At 39.2% G+C, this 15493-nt stretch overlaps 2 protein-coding genes across 3 annotated transcripts; one reads left to right on the top strand and one right to left on the bottom strand.

Annotated features, from left to right (window-relative positions):
• The first annotated feature begins 168 nt into the window (after positions 1-168).
• On the top strand, positions 169-2984 carry LOC105390354 (probable nuclear transport factor 2). 2 transcript variants are annotated; one of them, XM_011561643.3, is made up of 5 exons: positions 169-415; positions 1118-1189; positions 1356-1454; positions 1688-1804; positions 2591-2984. In XM_011561643.3, the coding sequence occupies exons 1-4, from the start codon at positions 308-310 to the stop codon at positions 1796-1798; spliced, it is 390 nt and encodes a 129-aa protein (XP_011559945.1). In that variant the 5' UTR covers positions 169-307; the 3' UTR covers positions 1799-1804; positions 2591-2984. The 2 variants fall into 2 exon arrangements, with proteins under 2 accessions (XP_011559945.1, XP_011559944.1); XM_011561642.3 differs by lacking the exon at positions 1688-1804 and having other exon boundaries at positions 173-415.
• Positions 2985-3053: 69 nt separating this feature from the next.
• Positions 3054-15146, bottom strand: LOC105390353. The gene is made up of 7 exons (XM_011561641.3): positions 14827-15146; positions 14518-14654; positions 14261-14414; positions 13847-14071; positions 6233-6391; positions 5193-5327; positions 3054-4718 (listed from the first exon to the last, which is right to left on the bottom strand). The coding sequence occupies exons 1-7, from the start codon at positions 14965-14967 to the stop codon at positions 4563-4565; spliced, it is 1107 nt and encodes a 368-aa protein (XP_011559943.1). The 5' UTR covers positions 14968-15146; the 3' UTR covers positions 3054-4562.
• Between the last annotated feature and the right edge of the window lie 347 nt (positions 15147-15493).

Raw genomic sequence — 15493 nt, 5'->3', positions numbered from 1 at the left:
TCTTCTTTCTTGCCAGGCTGTCAATGTAAACATCAATCTAAACATCCAAACTTATTTTATTTAGGTACTAGGCCTCTTGTAACTTGTTGTCGAATATCTTTGCCCTCCACACACTGCATAAAAAGTGCGTATAATCTTTGTACAGAATTTGGAAAAAGTAGTCTGTGTAATTGAAATTGACAGGTGGTGCGGTGCGGCTGGTCAAGGTGTCAGTTTTTTTCGTGAAAACGGCTAAAAATTCCGATTTTCTAGAAAATTGGAACATTAACGTGCCTAAAAGTTAGCCTGGGACAATTATTTTATAAATATGGCTTTGAACCCACAATATGATGCAATCGGCAAGGGTTTTGTGCAACAATACTACGCACTATTTGATGATCCGGCATCGCGGGCGAGTTTGGCGAACATGTACAATGTAAGTTCTATTTGATATTGAATCCTCATTTCAATCTGCCCAGCTTTAATAGAGAGGTATTCATGACATTAATAACATCGTATGAGTCAGACTAGTATAGGTTATAAAAAAAACTAGCAGGTAACCGCCAATTTCTTGAGATTCTGATGCAGTTGTCATGCATGTGACCGAAGATACCAATCTATATTTCTAGCTGTTGCCTACTGCGGCGAACATAATTTTTTTTTTGGATTTCCCGCGGGGATGTAAAAAATACTCAGAACTGTTCCAGACATTCTGGGATTAAAAGTAGCATATGACAATCTCAGGCCTCAACATCTTAATGCCAAAAATGTATGTGATATATTATAGTATATGAACATCTACTTACATGTTGGCATGTTGCTGACAATCACAAAGCCTACCTAATATTTGTCACTGTAGTAAGAGGAAATTAGCCAGTCATCTAGTCCAGAGTGCCCCCAACATTTATTGGGCACACTTGATAAGTCCCCCTGGCTAAGGTTCCTTCTGTGCAAATTGGTGTGTCATCTTTGAGGCTTGTTCATGTTCAACCTGTATGAGGATGTAAATAAATAACAATTTACATGAAAACATAATAAGGACTTGTAGTATAAAACATAAGGACTTGTAGTCATAGACTAGAATATTATCTTGTAGTATAGTGATTGTCTTCTTTAATTATTAATTTTGTTATTTCAGGTTGAAACATCCTTCATGACATTTGAAGGAGTGCAACTACAGGGAGCAGTTAAAATTATGGAAAAACTAAATGTAAGTTTTTAACTTTGTTTCTCTAAGTAGTAGGCAGATCCAAAGTAGCCAATTTTACTTCTGATCACAATCATGTTAATTTCGAATGAATGCTACACATAAAATCAATACCCTGCCTTGTTTTGTAATAATTTAATGTAATGTGTTCAATAATTGTGTTTTTCAGAGCTTGACCTTTCAAAAAATTGGCAGACTAATAACATCAGTTGATTCTCAACCCATGTTTGATGGAGGAGTTCTAATCAACGTTCTTGGGAGGCTGCAGGTACCTACATCATATTAATTAAAAATAATTAGAATATCAAATAATTATTCAGAATGCATAATAATATACTGAGAAGTAGAGTTAAGATTTAAATCTCTTGAACTTAGAGATATAAAAATAGGTTGTTATAACAAAAGGTACTTATACCTGTAAAATTTTCTTTCAATCTCCTTAAGAATATAAACGTATACTATGTTCCTTGGTACATTTACATAACTCTTACCTTGTGACAGACAGATGATGACCAACCGCACGGTTATTTCCAAACATTTGTCCTGAAACCAATAGGAAACTCATTCTATCTGGAACATGATATGTTCAGGCTGGCTCTCCATGATGCATAAGATACCGTAAGAAAGTCTAGACTTTCTCTATTGCCTGTTTTGTGCACTGTTCTATTCTCACCACTAATGCTTTCACTTTTGGTTGCTGACTAGTTGCCTTAAGTTAACAGTTTAGAATTCATCTGTTTCTGTTATCCTATCTCTACTAGGTTTCAAATAATAAATAAATTTTAAGTGCATTTTTAAATACTTTGAAAATTGTAAAAATTGACACAGTAATAAAATAGAGTATAACTACATCCATATATGTTCATAAATAACTCATAATAAAATTAACTGATCTCACTCTGTTCATTATGAAGTCCTGTTTGTCCCTACATGGTTCATGATCCTTAAAACAAATATAAAACAAGAATGTTGTAAATAACCATCTTACATGTTAAATGTGTTATATTTGCTGTTCTAGCTTTATGTTTATTAAATTTGTGAGAAACTGTGCACAACTATACAATATGTAGGTATAACTATTTATATTGAAGTTGTATTTTCTTAGTTCAAGAAGAGCATTGGTTAAATCTACCAAAAAGTAGTAGGTAACTGAAAAAAGTTACTGACTAAAATGAAATAACACTCCTTTGTAAATATATCCTAAACATGCATGGTGCTTGACTTGACTATTCTTCCAATAGACTGTATGACACAGCTGGATGAAACCTGACTCAAGACAGCCTAGCCATTCCTACCCTAGATCCAATTGCATCTATCCGCGTAATTGTGTGGATATCTTTAGCTGTCTTATAGCTCATAATTTGCTAGAAATAGTCTTCCTAATTGTGATATGTTTGTTTGCAGTGTGACGACGATCCCCCGCACCCATACATGCAGACTTTTGTCCTGAAGCCCCTCGGAGAGTCATTCTTCGTACAACACGATATATTCAGACTCGGCATCCACGACATAGCATAAACTGCCAAAACACATCCAACCAACTCACTAGAACACACCTTTACTATAAAGTTACGAACAGTTCACATCGACGATTGTGAAACTCATCATCTTTTGTTATGAATTAACGTATTTATAATGTAATGTAACATTTTGCTGCTAGCTGAATACCTACATTGTAATATAAGCCACCAGCGTCTCATCATGTCGGCGCTGAGATAGCCTTAGCCAAGTGAATCTTCATCATTTTCAGTTACATGTATACATTTTATAATAAATACATTATAATTTTTTAAATAAACCTTTGTTTCCTTACTTTATGTCTGAATTGTAGTTGCAGTTAAGTGGGTAAAAAAAAAGATTCCAAATGTAGATGCTAAGACAATCATGTATTAAGTAATAAATAGTCAAAAAAATAACAAAAGAGCCACTGAAAACAGGTACATTTTTTACCAATCTCAGAATTTAAGACCTTGCTTCCTCATTTAAATCCTTAGACGCTACGAACACTTAACAAGTTAATGCATGCACTACTACAAAACACACGCCGACTTGTCTAAGTGAATGACTAGGTTGCAAAAGTGATTCATCGCCGCAAAGACAACCCCGGTCCCCACCTTCACTGCACTCCATAACAACGTGTATATGTAAAATCCTTAAAATTTAGCAGTTTCAAAATGATTTCGCTTAGTTAATTAGTTCTCACTTTCAAGAATTACTATTCTCTTAATTTATTTATCTTTGACAGTTCAAAGGCTGCGCGCGCGCAACACTATAAACTAGCTAGGAATAATAAGTGTAATATTGCTCATTAGACGCGATTCAGTTTAGAGAAAGTCCTTACAAATACTAAACAAGTAACAATCATGCGTTCGGCTTTAATGGAGACCATATAAATGTAAAAATATTGAAAAAACTTTTTAAATGTATCCAAACTGCTAAAAGGAAACATCACACTTTAGGTACTATCAGGTGATGAAGACTACTAAGCAGAGATCAAATTAGACATGGCAAGACCTTCCGGTCACTTTTACGTAAATACGATTTGTACATAAGCCTCTGGTTGACAGTACTGTTCCGTTAAACTTGAGGGCACAGGGGAAAACCGTTTTAGCACAACCAGTCTAAGCTGTATTGTCAAAGCATCTGTTAGTTATAGTAATCACAACACAAAATAAAAACAACACATTAGGATAGTTTTTGGTGTAGAGAAAAAAGCGGAGTTTAACAGAACAGTACTACAATTACAATGTTTTTGTGTAGTCGCATCTGAATCTTATGTAGCAGAACATAAGCCTCTGTTTTGCATACGTTGAAAATTATTTGAACGATTGCTCTGCAAACAAGTTGGGTAACTTTGGGTCTTGTTTCACATCTGTAATTAAATCATTTATTGCTATGTTTTATTGGGTATCCATACCATCAATTACCATCTTAAACACAGTATCAACAAATCTTATCCTGATTCTCAGAGCTTGCTATTAGACAGTTATAAGTTCACAAACTTGAAACCCTACAGACCAACTTATAGCTCAAATCATCAAAAATACCCAACACTAAGTCCAACCGAACAAGCCCAAAGTCACCAACCTTAAGATCTAGATGCCACTATCCGTTTCCAACATCCAACCTATCAGCATATTTCTCACCCTTTCGGCCATAGCTATAGCAGCCTAAAATCAAGACTTCACCCAATAAATTAGTCATAAAAGTAGTTAAGTTATTTTGTCTTCCTTATTTTATTTTTATTGATTTTTTGGTCTGTGCAGGACACGGAATAAAAGATATTTTATCTTTATGTTTTAACAAGATTTGAGTTGACAAAAACTGCTGATAGATTGTATACAAAAAACGGAACAAATAACACAAGTGCATCAGTTTACGAGCCGCCCTTCTTGCGGCCTCTCGAGCCGGGCAGGGCGCCTCGCAGCGACCTCATCGCCATGGCTCGGTTGAAGTGGCGCTGCTGTTTGTGCTCTTCCACCTCCACGCCGTTGTCCACTGACGAGAGGATCACGAGGAGTACGCCCATTACCTGGAATAGTTCGGTGGGATGAGTTGTGTGGGGTGATATCATGTGGTTAGTCTGTGCCGTGTGGCATGGATTGCTGCTATGGAAATTGGATGGTGTCCTTTAACTTCACTCAAAATTATTCTGTAATGGATTTATGCAGTAAAATTTGGACCATAGCGCAAATTGTTCAATAAAATCATCAGCCAAAACTCGTTTAGTTTACTGCCAGACACATACTCCTCCCAAAAAGCCCTGCAACTCTTTCCTCGGCCTTCCTCATCCAACCACCACCTAGAGGTGTCTAGGTGGTGGTTGTCTAGGAGTCTAGGGTGTCTAGGAGGGTCGGCTCCCACATTTAAACACGACACCAGATCACGTCGCACCACTCTCTCGCTCTCTCCCATTGAACACCTTCAAGAGGGCAAGAGACATTTTCACCATGCTACCTCGTATCATGATTATTTATGGGAGCCCTAAGATTTAACTTCCACTCACCAAACATATAATAATGAGCAGCGTGTACACGTGGACGGAGGCCTCGGGGATGTTCTCGATGTCCCGCAGCGCGGCCTGCGCCGGCTCGAAGTCGGGCCGCAGGTCTAATGCGTGCTTCAGGTGCACTGCCGCTTCCTGAGGGGTTTAGAAACTGTTAGAGATGTCCTGAGAGGTGATGGAGACAGTTAGAGTAATGTATGGAGAGGTCACTGAGGGGTTAGAGAGATGGTTAGAGAGGTCACAGCCTAGTCTGGATTGAATAGTTCTATATAGCACTGCCGCTTCCTGAGGGGTTAGAGATACGGTGAGAGATTAAATGGAATGTTGCATAGAGGCTACGCAAGTCACATGCCAGCGTAGATTCTACTTCAAAGATACCTATACCTAAAGATACGATACCTACCTATACTCACGACTGTAACACGCCTATGTATGGATGAACAATAAAGGGATAATTGATATCAGATAGTATCGCATATCAAATTGCTCAACCATTAAGCCTTAAAGATCACCTGGAGCGTGAAATACTGTAGCACTTACACATAATAATTATTCTTCTACTTCTTCTTTCGTGTCAGTGTTTATGCCAATCTGGTTGGTCTGAAGTAAATCTTCCCGATTGCAGATGGAAAGGCACAGGGCATACTTAACATCAATAATGTATTGCAGTGTGGTCAACTGTCGTGGACCGCACTGTACCTGTATCTCTCCTATGTAGGGTGAAGTTCTGCTGCCAGACGTGGTCCGGTAGACCACGTATTGTGGTCAACTGTCATGGACCTTAGTATACCTGATAGTGGCCGTAAGCCTTGAAGATCTCCCCGAGAGTCAACAACTTACTGCTGCCAGGCGCAGTAAGGCAGATCACGTATTGTGATCCACTTTAGTGGACGGAACTATACCTGATAGTGGCCGTAAGCCTTGAAGATCTCCCCGAGGGTGAAGTAAGTACTGCTGCCACGCGCTGCGGTCCGGAGTGGTCAACCGATGTGGTCAACTGTAGTGGACCGGACTGTACCTGATAGTGGACAGGACTGTACCTGATAGTGGCCGTAAGCCTTGAAGATCTCCCCGAGGGTGAAGTACTGCTGCCACGCGCTGCGGTCCGGCGGCTGCACCTCCAGCGAGCGCCGCGTCAGGTAGATCGCGTCGTCCAAGTACTGGAGCGTGAATAGCACTCGCGCTAGGTTTAGTAGCACCTGTGGTGGAAGAGAGGAAATGTGTAATAATAATAATACTTATATCTTTATTTCAGGTGTAAAAAGCCCATGTTATATCCTGATGATGTGTGTCTGTGGTGATAATTGGGTGGTTTTTCGCCGATATGGGGCAAATTAATAAAGATTTTTTGTTATATCTCTAGGAATTTAAAGATTGATGGTGATGACGATGACAATATTAACATTACTTCTTCATATCTAATTTTATCCATTTGTGCGGAAGCCTCCAGACTACGTCACATTTTATAGAGTGTCCTAATGCCCCAAAGTGCAGTCAAGGAGACCTGATGAAGGCCAATGATCTCGCAATAAGAGTAGCAAAACACTGGAGGAAGTTAGCTTATTGCATTTACACGATTGAAGAAGAAGAAGAAGGTAGGGCAGGAGCAGGAGAAGATAAGAAGATTATCTCATTCAATTCATGACTTCAAAACTTAATAATAAGTATTTCTATAACAAAAATACCATGCATTTAAAATTATGGAGACATCAATAATGCTACTGCCAACATTGCGATATTATACCATCAGGATAAAAGACGTATCTTACATCAAAGCCTTTAGGTTTATCTGACCTTAGATTCCATTTACATCAGAAACACAACAAAACAAAAGTGAACAAAACATTGAATTATTCATGGAGTATTGGCAGATTCATTTCAATTTACAATGAGTTCTTTTGAATTCCAAACTTTAGATCATGGATAAATATGATGATGATGATGTCCTCTTCATCGTATCTGACAACAGCGACTCTTGCTGGGTCCAGCCAGACTCGTCCCATTCCACACTCAACCCGGCCACACTCGACCCGAATTTCATAATTTCGATAAGGTTCATTTTTGTTTGTATTTTTTTTCTTATCGCAAAGTACAGTCGACAGAAAATGTTTATGGATTTCTTAATTGATTGCATATAAAGTGATTATCACTTAAATTTAAGAAATATGTTGACTAAACTAGCCTAAGTTTGACCTCAGTAACAGAGAGAGGTAGTTTACCCTTCGATTCTCGCTTTCGTGTTGTTGTTGACTGCACGTGGTTTTGGAATTTTTCAAATTACAGCCATTATTAGTGTTTTCCGACCGAGATTGTGTTGTTCTGGTGTTGGTTTGTGTGTCCTGTGTCTGGGTAAGTAGTAGTTATTACCTGTTTCTGCTCCATCTGGAATTATCCAGATGGAGCACGACGTAGACCGCCCCCCGGACCCGCCGCCGGACCCCGGCCCTACTCCTATTCCTCCTTCTCCACCACTCTTCCCTGAAACCCCTCAGGAATCAAGCCGTAAGCGCCCCCATGAGGAGCCAATTACTGACTCAGGAAAAAGAGTTATCACGGACCCAGAAATTGCGTCTGCATCCATCCAGTCGATGTATACGCACCCTAGCCTCAACGAAAACAACAAAAGGTACGAATTGCAAGATGTAGGACCATTTATTGTCCACGTTTCGAGACTAGAGTCATCCCCCTCTCAAGGTACTTCCCTAAAAGCTATCAAATTCGGCCAGTTTCTACATAAAAACAAAATTGCAAATATTACCCGTGACGGAGTTAAAGTAGTCGGTCGAAACAGAGTAGCTGTCGAATTCTGCACTGCAGCTGACGCAAACAAATTTATGCAAGATCCACTGCTCAATGAAAATGGATACAAGGTAGGCATCCCAACATACAGCATCACCAGGATGGGTGTATGTAAAGATGTTCCACGGGACTTGTCAATGGATGAATTTGTGAACTCACTTGATCTTCCCCAAGGTTGCGGTCATGTGCTAAGAGCAAGGAGATTCAGTAGGAAGAATAAAGACAGTGATGGCAAGGTTTCCTGGATTCCAACTCAAACAGTAGTCATCACTTTCAGAGGTCAAGTCTTACCAGAAAAGATTTACTCGTACAAAGCGACAGTCATTGTAGAGCCTTATAAATTCCCCACCATCCAATGCAGAGCTTGCTGCCGTTTTGGTCACGTGAAGGCACAATGCCGTTCCAAGCCCAGATGTTACCGTTGTGCTCAACCACATGATGGTGAGAATTGCACCATATCCCAGGAAAATGCTTCATGCCTACACTGCTCCGGCAGACATTTCTCAACAAACCTAAACTGCCCTGAGCATTCTAGGCAAAAATTTGTTAAATTGATTATGTCCCAAGACAATATTTCCTTCTCTGAAGCAAATGCCAAGGTCCCTAGCAGTAGGAAACCATACGCAGAAGTTGCCAAATCTCCATCTTCTACACAAAATTCACCATCAGCCTCTCCCCCATCACAAACCACCTCATACAGGAAAACGGTATTCACCCAAAGGCGTCCCCATGCCCCCCTTGGTAAGAGCTATGATAAGCAAGCTCACAACAGCCTAATTGCTGATGTTTCATCTTCTCTTCCCAATGGATGCGCCCTCAATAATAACTCTCCCTCTTCCTCTATTTCAACATCTACACTCCCAGTAACTCCTAATGATAACCTTCTAGAGGTATTGATTTCCTCAATTATATGCATCGTGTCAAAATTCAATGATACAACCCTACCGCCCAACGTTGCCAATAAACTCAAACTTCTCTACCAATTCACAAATGGCTCTGACACCAATCCTTCAGTGGAATGCCCAGAGTCTGAATCGTAAAAAATCTGAACTTTTACTCTTGATAGATAAACTTCAACCTGTCGTCGCTGCCGTCTCGGAGACATGGTTCTTGCCGGGTTCCCGATTCCGGGTGCCAGGGTACTCCTGTTTGCGGGACGACAGAGACGACGGGTATGCAGGCTGCGCTTTGTTTGTGAAGCGCTCCATTGTCTACTCCTCTCTCCCCATCCCTGCACACGGGTATGGATTTAATGTGGTGGCTCTTAGAGCTCTAAACATTACATTTGTATCCGTGTATTTCCCAGATCCCCATCCTTCCCTTCTCCCTCCCTTTTTTAATATTATTTCCTCTCTACCGGGGCCATTCTTGATCATGGGTGACTTTAATGCACACCATGTATCATGGGGCTCCTATCACAGTGACAGTTTTGGAATTGAAATAATTGAAATGCTTGATTCCCTTGACCTCTGTATACTAAATGACGGATCTCCTACTCGTCGCGTTCTCCCTTCTCAGAATCCTAAGAGTGCTGTCGATCTTTCTATCTGTTCTCCTTCCCTGGCTACTTTAATGTCTTGGCGGACCCTCCCGAATACCTATGGTAGCGACCATTTCCCAATCGACATCACTATATCCAATAGACCATCTTTTATTCAAAATTTTAACCCATTTCCAAGATACAAGGTAAGCCAAAAAGCGTGGCAGAGTTTTGTTGAGTCTGTCGAAAATAAAGTCAATCTGATCCCCCCTTGTTCTCCAGATAACTTTATGAACAACTATTCTGAGTTTGAAAACGCACTAACATCTTCTTCTAAGCCAACAAAATCAAAAAGACGCTCAAGGGTCTCCCCTCCTTGGTGGGATTCTGAATGCACAGAAGCAATTAAACAGCGAAATGATGCAGAAGATGCTTATTCGGTTGCAATGAGCCCAGAAAATTTTGTTGAATATAAGCGTTGTGCAGCCCGTACTAGAAGGCTATTATTAAAGAAAAAAAAGCAAGGTTGGATCAGATTCTGCGAAAACCTCTCTCCTATGACTCCTGCTTCCATCATTTGGAGACAAATAAGAATATTTCGTGGGTCCTTAAATGCACAAAATGTGTTGTCCAACGATCCTGCGGTTTGGCTGGATGATTTCTCTGACAGACTGGCTCCACCATTTGTTCCAAACTTTGATTATCTTCCTCTACCTCCTTCTGTTCTCCCATCCTCACATAGTTTAGACTCCCCATTCTCATTTGAGGAATTGGAATCTGCTATCCATGGTTTGAGAGACTCGTCTCCGGGCATTGATGGCATTCCATATTCCTTTATCTCTAAGTCGAGCTCCAGAGTCAAGCATTTCTATTTAGAGTTATCAAATTATTTCTTTGAATATGGGGTTCTCCCTGATTCATGGAAGAAACAGATAGTATTGCCTATTTTAAAACCCGGCAAAGATCCAAATGATCCCAATTCTAGACGACCAATAGCCTTATCGTCTGTTTTATCTAAGATAACGGAACATATGATCAAAACTAGACTGGAATGGTTGGTCGAAAATAGAAACCTCATAGCTAAGTCTCAATACGGATTCAGAAAGGGTATGGGTACACTAGACAGTCTGGGTATTCTGGTCACAGATATCCAGACAGCATTCAAAAGGAAAGAATATCTGGTAGGTGTTTTCCTCGACGTGGCTTCTGCGTATGATAACGTTCTCCTTCCAATACTCAGGCAGAAACTGCAACATCTGAGTATCCCTGAGAGGCTGACCCGTTTAATATGCAACCTCCTCGCGGAGAGACTTATTTATATTAAGTGCCCAAATTCATCCATTGACAACCCTAAACTTGTATGGAAAGGACTTCCCCAAGGTTCAGTATTAAGTCCACTCCTGTATAACATATACACTCATGACCTGGAACAGTCTGTAAACTGTTTTTGCGAAATTTTGCAGTATGCTGATGACATAGCGTTATACTTTGCTAGCCCATCAATAAGCGAAGCTAATGTTTCTCTGAACCTAGCCATGAGATATCTAACTGACTGGTTGCACGAGCATGGCCTTTCATTATCTGTTGCCAAGTGCTCCAGCGTGGTGTTCACCAAGAAACGGTATGTACCAGATATTGAAATCGTTGTAGGTGACGATGTAATCCCTGTTGACAACAAGGTAAAATTTCTAGGTGTTATTCTCGACACACGCCTAACAGGTGTTCCGCATTTAAATTACGTCGCTCAGAAATGTGAAAAAGGCGTTAACGTCCTAAGATCCCTGTCTGGAGTTTGGTGGGGTGCTCACCCTTATACTCAAAAACTAGTATATAACGCTGTGGTGCGCAGCCATTTCGACTATGCGAGTTTTATCTTAGACCCTTGCAATAAGGCTGCTTCAGAAAAATTAAATAAACTCCAATACAAATGTCTGCGCATTATAACTGGTGCCATGAAGTCTTCCCCGACCAACGCTCTACAAGTGGAATGTGTGGAACCTCCCCTCTCTCTCCGTAGACAATTTCTATGTGACAGATTCTTTTACAAGATCTGTCAATTTACCTCTCACCCTCTCCTTTACAAATTAGGTACCCTTCAACATCTATCTACTGTTCAGATCAATCAATCCCCATTAACAGTCCCACTTCTGCTGAGAAGCTTCATCAAATTCTCTAGACTTCCCAACACGACAGTGACGTTTCTCTCTAACCCTATGTTTAGCACCTCCTATGACGCCCTTACCTTTCAACCAAATATCATCACCGATTTTGGTGTGGAAAAAGATTCTCCTGACGCTGACCAAACCTTCAACTGTTTGGTAAGTAAAATGTTTTCAGATTGGTTATGCATATACACAGATGCATCCAAACCGTCAGACACTAGCGACACTGGCCTGGCAGTATGGATCCCCAAATTCAAGATTATTCTTAGTTTTAAACGCCCTCCCGAGTCTTCTGTCTTCACAGGTGAAGCTACAGCAATCTATGAGGCCCTGCTTTATGTAGAGTCTCATAATCTTCAAAATTCCATTATCTTTTCTGATTCATTGAGCTGCTTACACGCCATAATTTCATTCCCTTTTCGAAGTAAATCCAAATTCCCTATTATATTTCAAATTCGAGAGTGTTTACACCGCTGCGTTACCCGTGGCATCAATGTAGCTGTGGCTTGGATCCCAGGCCATAGCGGTATTGTCGGTAATGAGCGCGTAGACTCATATGCTAAGAATGCTGTCCAAACTGGTTTGCCGACTCATTATAAAAATTTTGCCCATGATCTTGCCTCACTTGCCAAGCCAAGACTTGAAAAATCTTGGCAAAAATCCTGGGATCTTTCAAAAACAATAAAGGGAAAGCATTATGCTGATATACAACCAACAATACCCAATAGACCATGGTTTTTTAAGGCTAAGTATATTGACAAACGCACCACATCTACAATCTGTCGACTGCGATTGGGCCACGTGTGTAGCCCAGTCCATTTGGCTAAGATCCGGGTTCGTGATAGCTCAATTTGCGACTGCGGGACGGACGAAGGCACAGTAGAACACCTACTGTTCAGTTGTCCAAAACTCCAATCCTCTATATACGACTCCCTACCTCCTTCAATCCCTCGTCCTGTTAATGTGAAGTGTCTACTAACCTATGTCCATTCCTCATTTGTAAATATTTTATCAACTTTTCTTAAAACTAACAACATTACACTCTAACAGTCCTCCCCTCCGAAATTAATAATGTAAATACATGTGATCGTTATACTAACATTAATCTACTAACTTTTGTTTGTGTTGTCTTGTTTCAGAATATTCATTCTCTGACTGAAATACATCAATCAGTAAACAAGGCTAAATAAAATAAAATACAAATAAAATACCGTGCAATCTCTAACACATGTTATTGGCGGAATTGACAGTGTTAGTCACACACAGTCAGAGAGCCACAAAAACAAAAATTGAATTGTTTACCCTTCTCATTGTTTTAGCCTGAAATAAACGGGTTATCGATAACAATGGTCAAGATTTGGATGGCCTGCATCCATCTCTTTCGCGCACTTACTTGTATTGTAATTTATACATTTGATAAGCAAGGGCTACTGCGAAGTTATTATAATTTTATAAACAGCAAACGGATTTTATACATATTTCATTGTAAAGATATTTTGTGTAACTGTGATTTTACCACACATAATTATTAATAGTTACTTATTTTGTTAATATTTATTATTACTTTTACGTTTATAATTCAAAACATGTGTTACCTACTAATAATGTTTATAGAAAATGATAAATAAATGATTAAAAGTACAAATTATTACTTTTGTTTGAATTAATCAGCACATAAAACACCTAACTATAATTTCAGTAAGAAAACTCTTGTGGCTGACAGTACATTTCATACATTTCAACAAAAGTACCTAGACCTTATCGTATTTTAGAAATTCGGGTCGAGTGTGGCTGGGTCGAGTGTGGAATGGGACGAGTCTGGCTGGACCCCTCTTGCTACACTCTGTTATGTGCTCTTATGTGGATAAATATAGGTATGAATGAAAACACCTTACCGATTTTTGAGATGATAATTATGTAGATGCTTTAGCGATAACTTAAGTACTGCCAAGCAATAAGATTCAACAAACAAAAAATCCCCCAGTCTCAGTATAGGAAAGGCACAAATATTTTTTTCTTGTGTATTCTGAAGTCAAAAATATTATTTCTTGCCATATCCTACAGTAGACTATTATGGTCTTTATAATTTATTTAGTGATTCATTGGTAATGAATATCTTTTTTACTCTAATGTCATAGCATAATAACTGGACTTGATTATAGCTTAAAATACTTGAAGCAAAGAAAGCAAATAGTATCTAAAATGCCATTTACCTCAGCATTGTAAGGTGATACAGCTAGTGCTCGCCTGAAGCACTCAATAGACTGGCGCGTGTCTCCTTTGATTCTCCAGAAGTTTCCAATCTGGTTATAAAGTTGCACCGACTTTGGTTTCTCTCTCTTTGCTTTCTTCAGTCGTTTCTCCAGAGCATTGATGTCAAATTCTGACACCACTCCGCCATTTTTGTAACTTTTCTTCTTAGTAAATATTAGAGCAACCTAAAAAGTTAGAAAGGTTAAAATAAATATATATAATATTTTTTAATCTTTTGATAAAAAAATTAAGTAGGTTATATTCTATTCATTATTTTGTACATGTATGTAGGTATTTTCTTCAGTTTACAGGTAGATCTGCATGATATCATGATGATTGACTTCAATAATGTAATGCAAAGAAATGTAATGAACCTGAGGCTCAGGAACATTGGGATGTCTGTGTCTTCTCGCTACACCAACTAAATTGTCATAATATGTAAAGTTGACGGCTTTGCCACAGTCCAAGTATTCATCATCCACTGATTCCCCATTTGTTTCTGATGGCGAATTATCATCTCCATTTTCTCTGCAAAAAGATAATAATGAAGTTAGGTTAAAAGTTAAAATGTAGGACAATTGCAATTTACCTATTTATAATAATGGCAAATTTCTAGCAATGCAATACCAACCTTTGTTGCTCATAGATTTGGCAATCAGTACAGAACATGTCGAACCCATGTTTGGTCCAGGTGCTCCCATAATAAACAGTTGAGGTCACAATATTGAAGACCGGGTCATCATCTTGTTCTCGAGATTTGTCTTCATCCTGCAAGAACATGCATTAATTGCAACAACTATGTAAGAGCCTTTTAGGTCATACAGAGCTTTTATTTACATTGCGAATGAATATAGCAGCTGCAATTGCAAAATCAACATGCAGCAAACACAGTGGAAAGTTCATGATTATATAAAAGTAGTTAAACTGTATCTGTGCTGACCTGTTGTAGGGTTGATCCGTCAACTATTTTTCCATCTTCAACGTTTAATTTCCACACCGTAGATGTACGGGAATTAGTGACAATAATTTGGAATGAAAATATATAGAGAACCAAACAAGTCAAGTATGGTACGTCCCTCATTTCGAGTTATTAGACCAGAATGAGGCATGAAAATTGTTTCGGCATACAGTCTCAATGATGGTTTACACACAAAACCAATAATTTCACCAAAAGCTTTTGAAATAATCACGATTGATTCTTTTCTTTTTCCAGTTTCAGTTCCTCTTCCTTTCTAAGTTTTTTTTTGTTTGACAAGTCTCTCACAGAGTAGAAAAACTCAAATAGCAGAGAAGAAGAACAGTCACAAAACAAGCAATAACGACGATATATTTGTATGTAACGATATATTTTTTGACATCTTCCATACAAAAAACCATTTGTAACAAAACCATTATTCTGATGCTGCTACCTCATCGAGCTTTTCGTGTTTGCGTATTTTCCAATGCTACTACCTACCCCACTTGCTAATAAGGCAATAAGTCTGAGAGCAGACTATAGTCACGACAGTTTCAAGACAGACCATTGCTAGCTAAAGTACTAAATAAACGCAATAAAACCAACTATCGGCCAATGGCCAATCTATGGCGCACGTCCGCGCGCGTACACT

The sequence above is a fragment of the Plutella xylostella genome, chromosome 10, assembly GCF_932276165.1.
Source record: "Plutella xylostella chromosome 10, ilPluXylo3.1, whole genome shotgun sequence".
In the NCBI taxonomy this organism is placed as follows: Eukaryota; Metazoa; Arthropoda; class Insecta; order Lepidoptera; family Plutellidae; genus Plutella; species Plutella xylostella.
This window is presented reverse-complemented; position numbering and strand designations above follow the sequence as displayed.

Bases quoted from the DNA above. Each gene is read 5' to 3' on its own strand.
- LOC105390354 (XM_011561642.3), top strand. From the start codon at position 308: ATGGCTTTGAACCCACAATATGATGCAATCGGCAAGGGTTTTGTGCAA. The intron at 1,190-1,355 runs GTAAGTTTTTAA...TGTGTTTTTCAG, and splicing joins AAATTATGGAAAAACTAAAT to AGCTTGACCTTTCAAAAAAT. The intron at 1,455-2,590 runs GTACCTACATCA...GTTTGTTTGCAG, and splicing joins ACGTTCTTGGGAGGCTGCAG to TGTGACGACGATCCCCCGCA.
- LOC105390353 (XM_011561641.3), bottom strand. From the start codon at position 14,967: ATGAGGGACGTACCATACTTGACTTGTTTGGTTCTCTATATATTTTCA. The intron at 14,415-14,517 runs GTTGGTATTGCA...ATCTTTTTGCAG, and splicing joins CAAATCTATGAGCAACAAAG to AGAAAATGGAGATGATAATT. The intron at 4,719-5,192 runs GTGAGTGGAAGT...GAACTATTCCAG, and splicing joins TGCTCATTATTATATGTTTG to GTAATGGGCGTACTCCTCGT.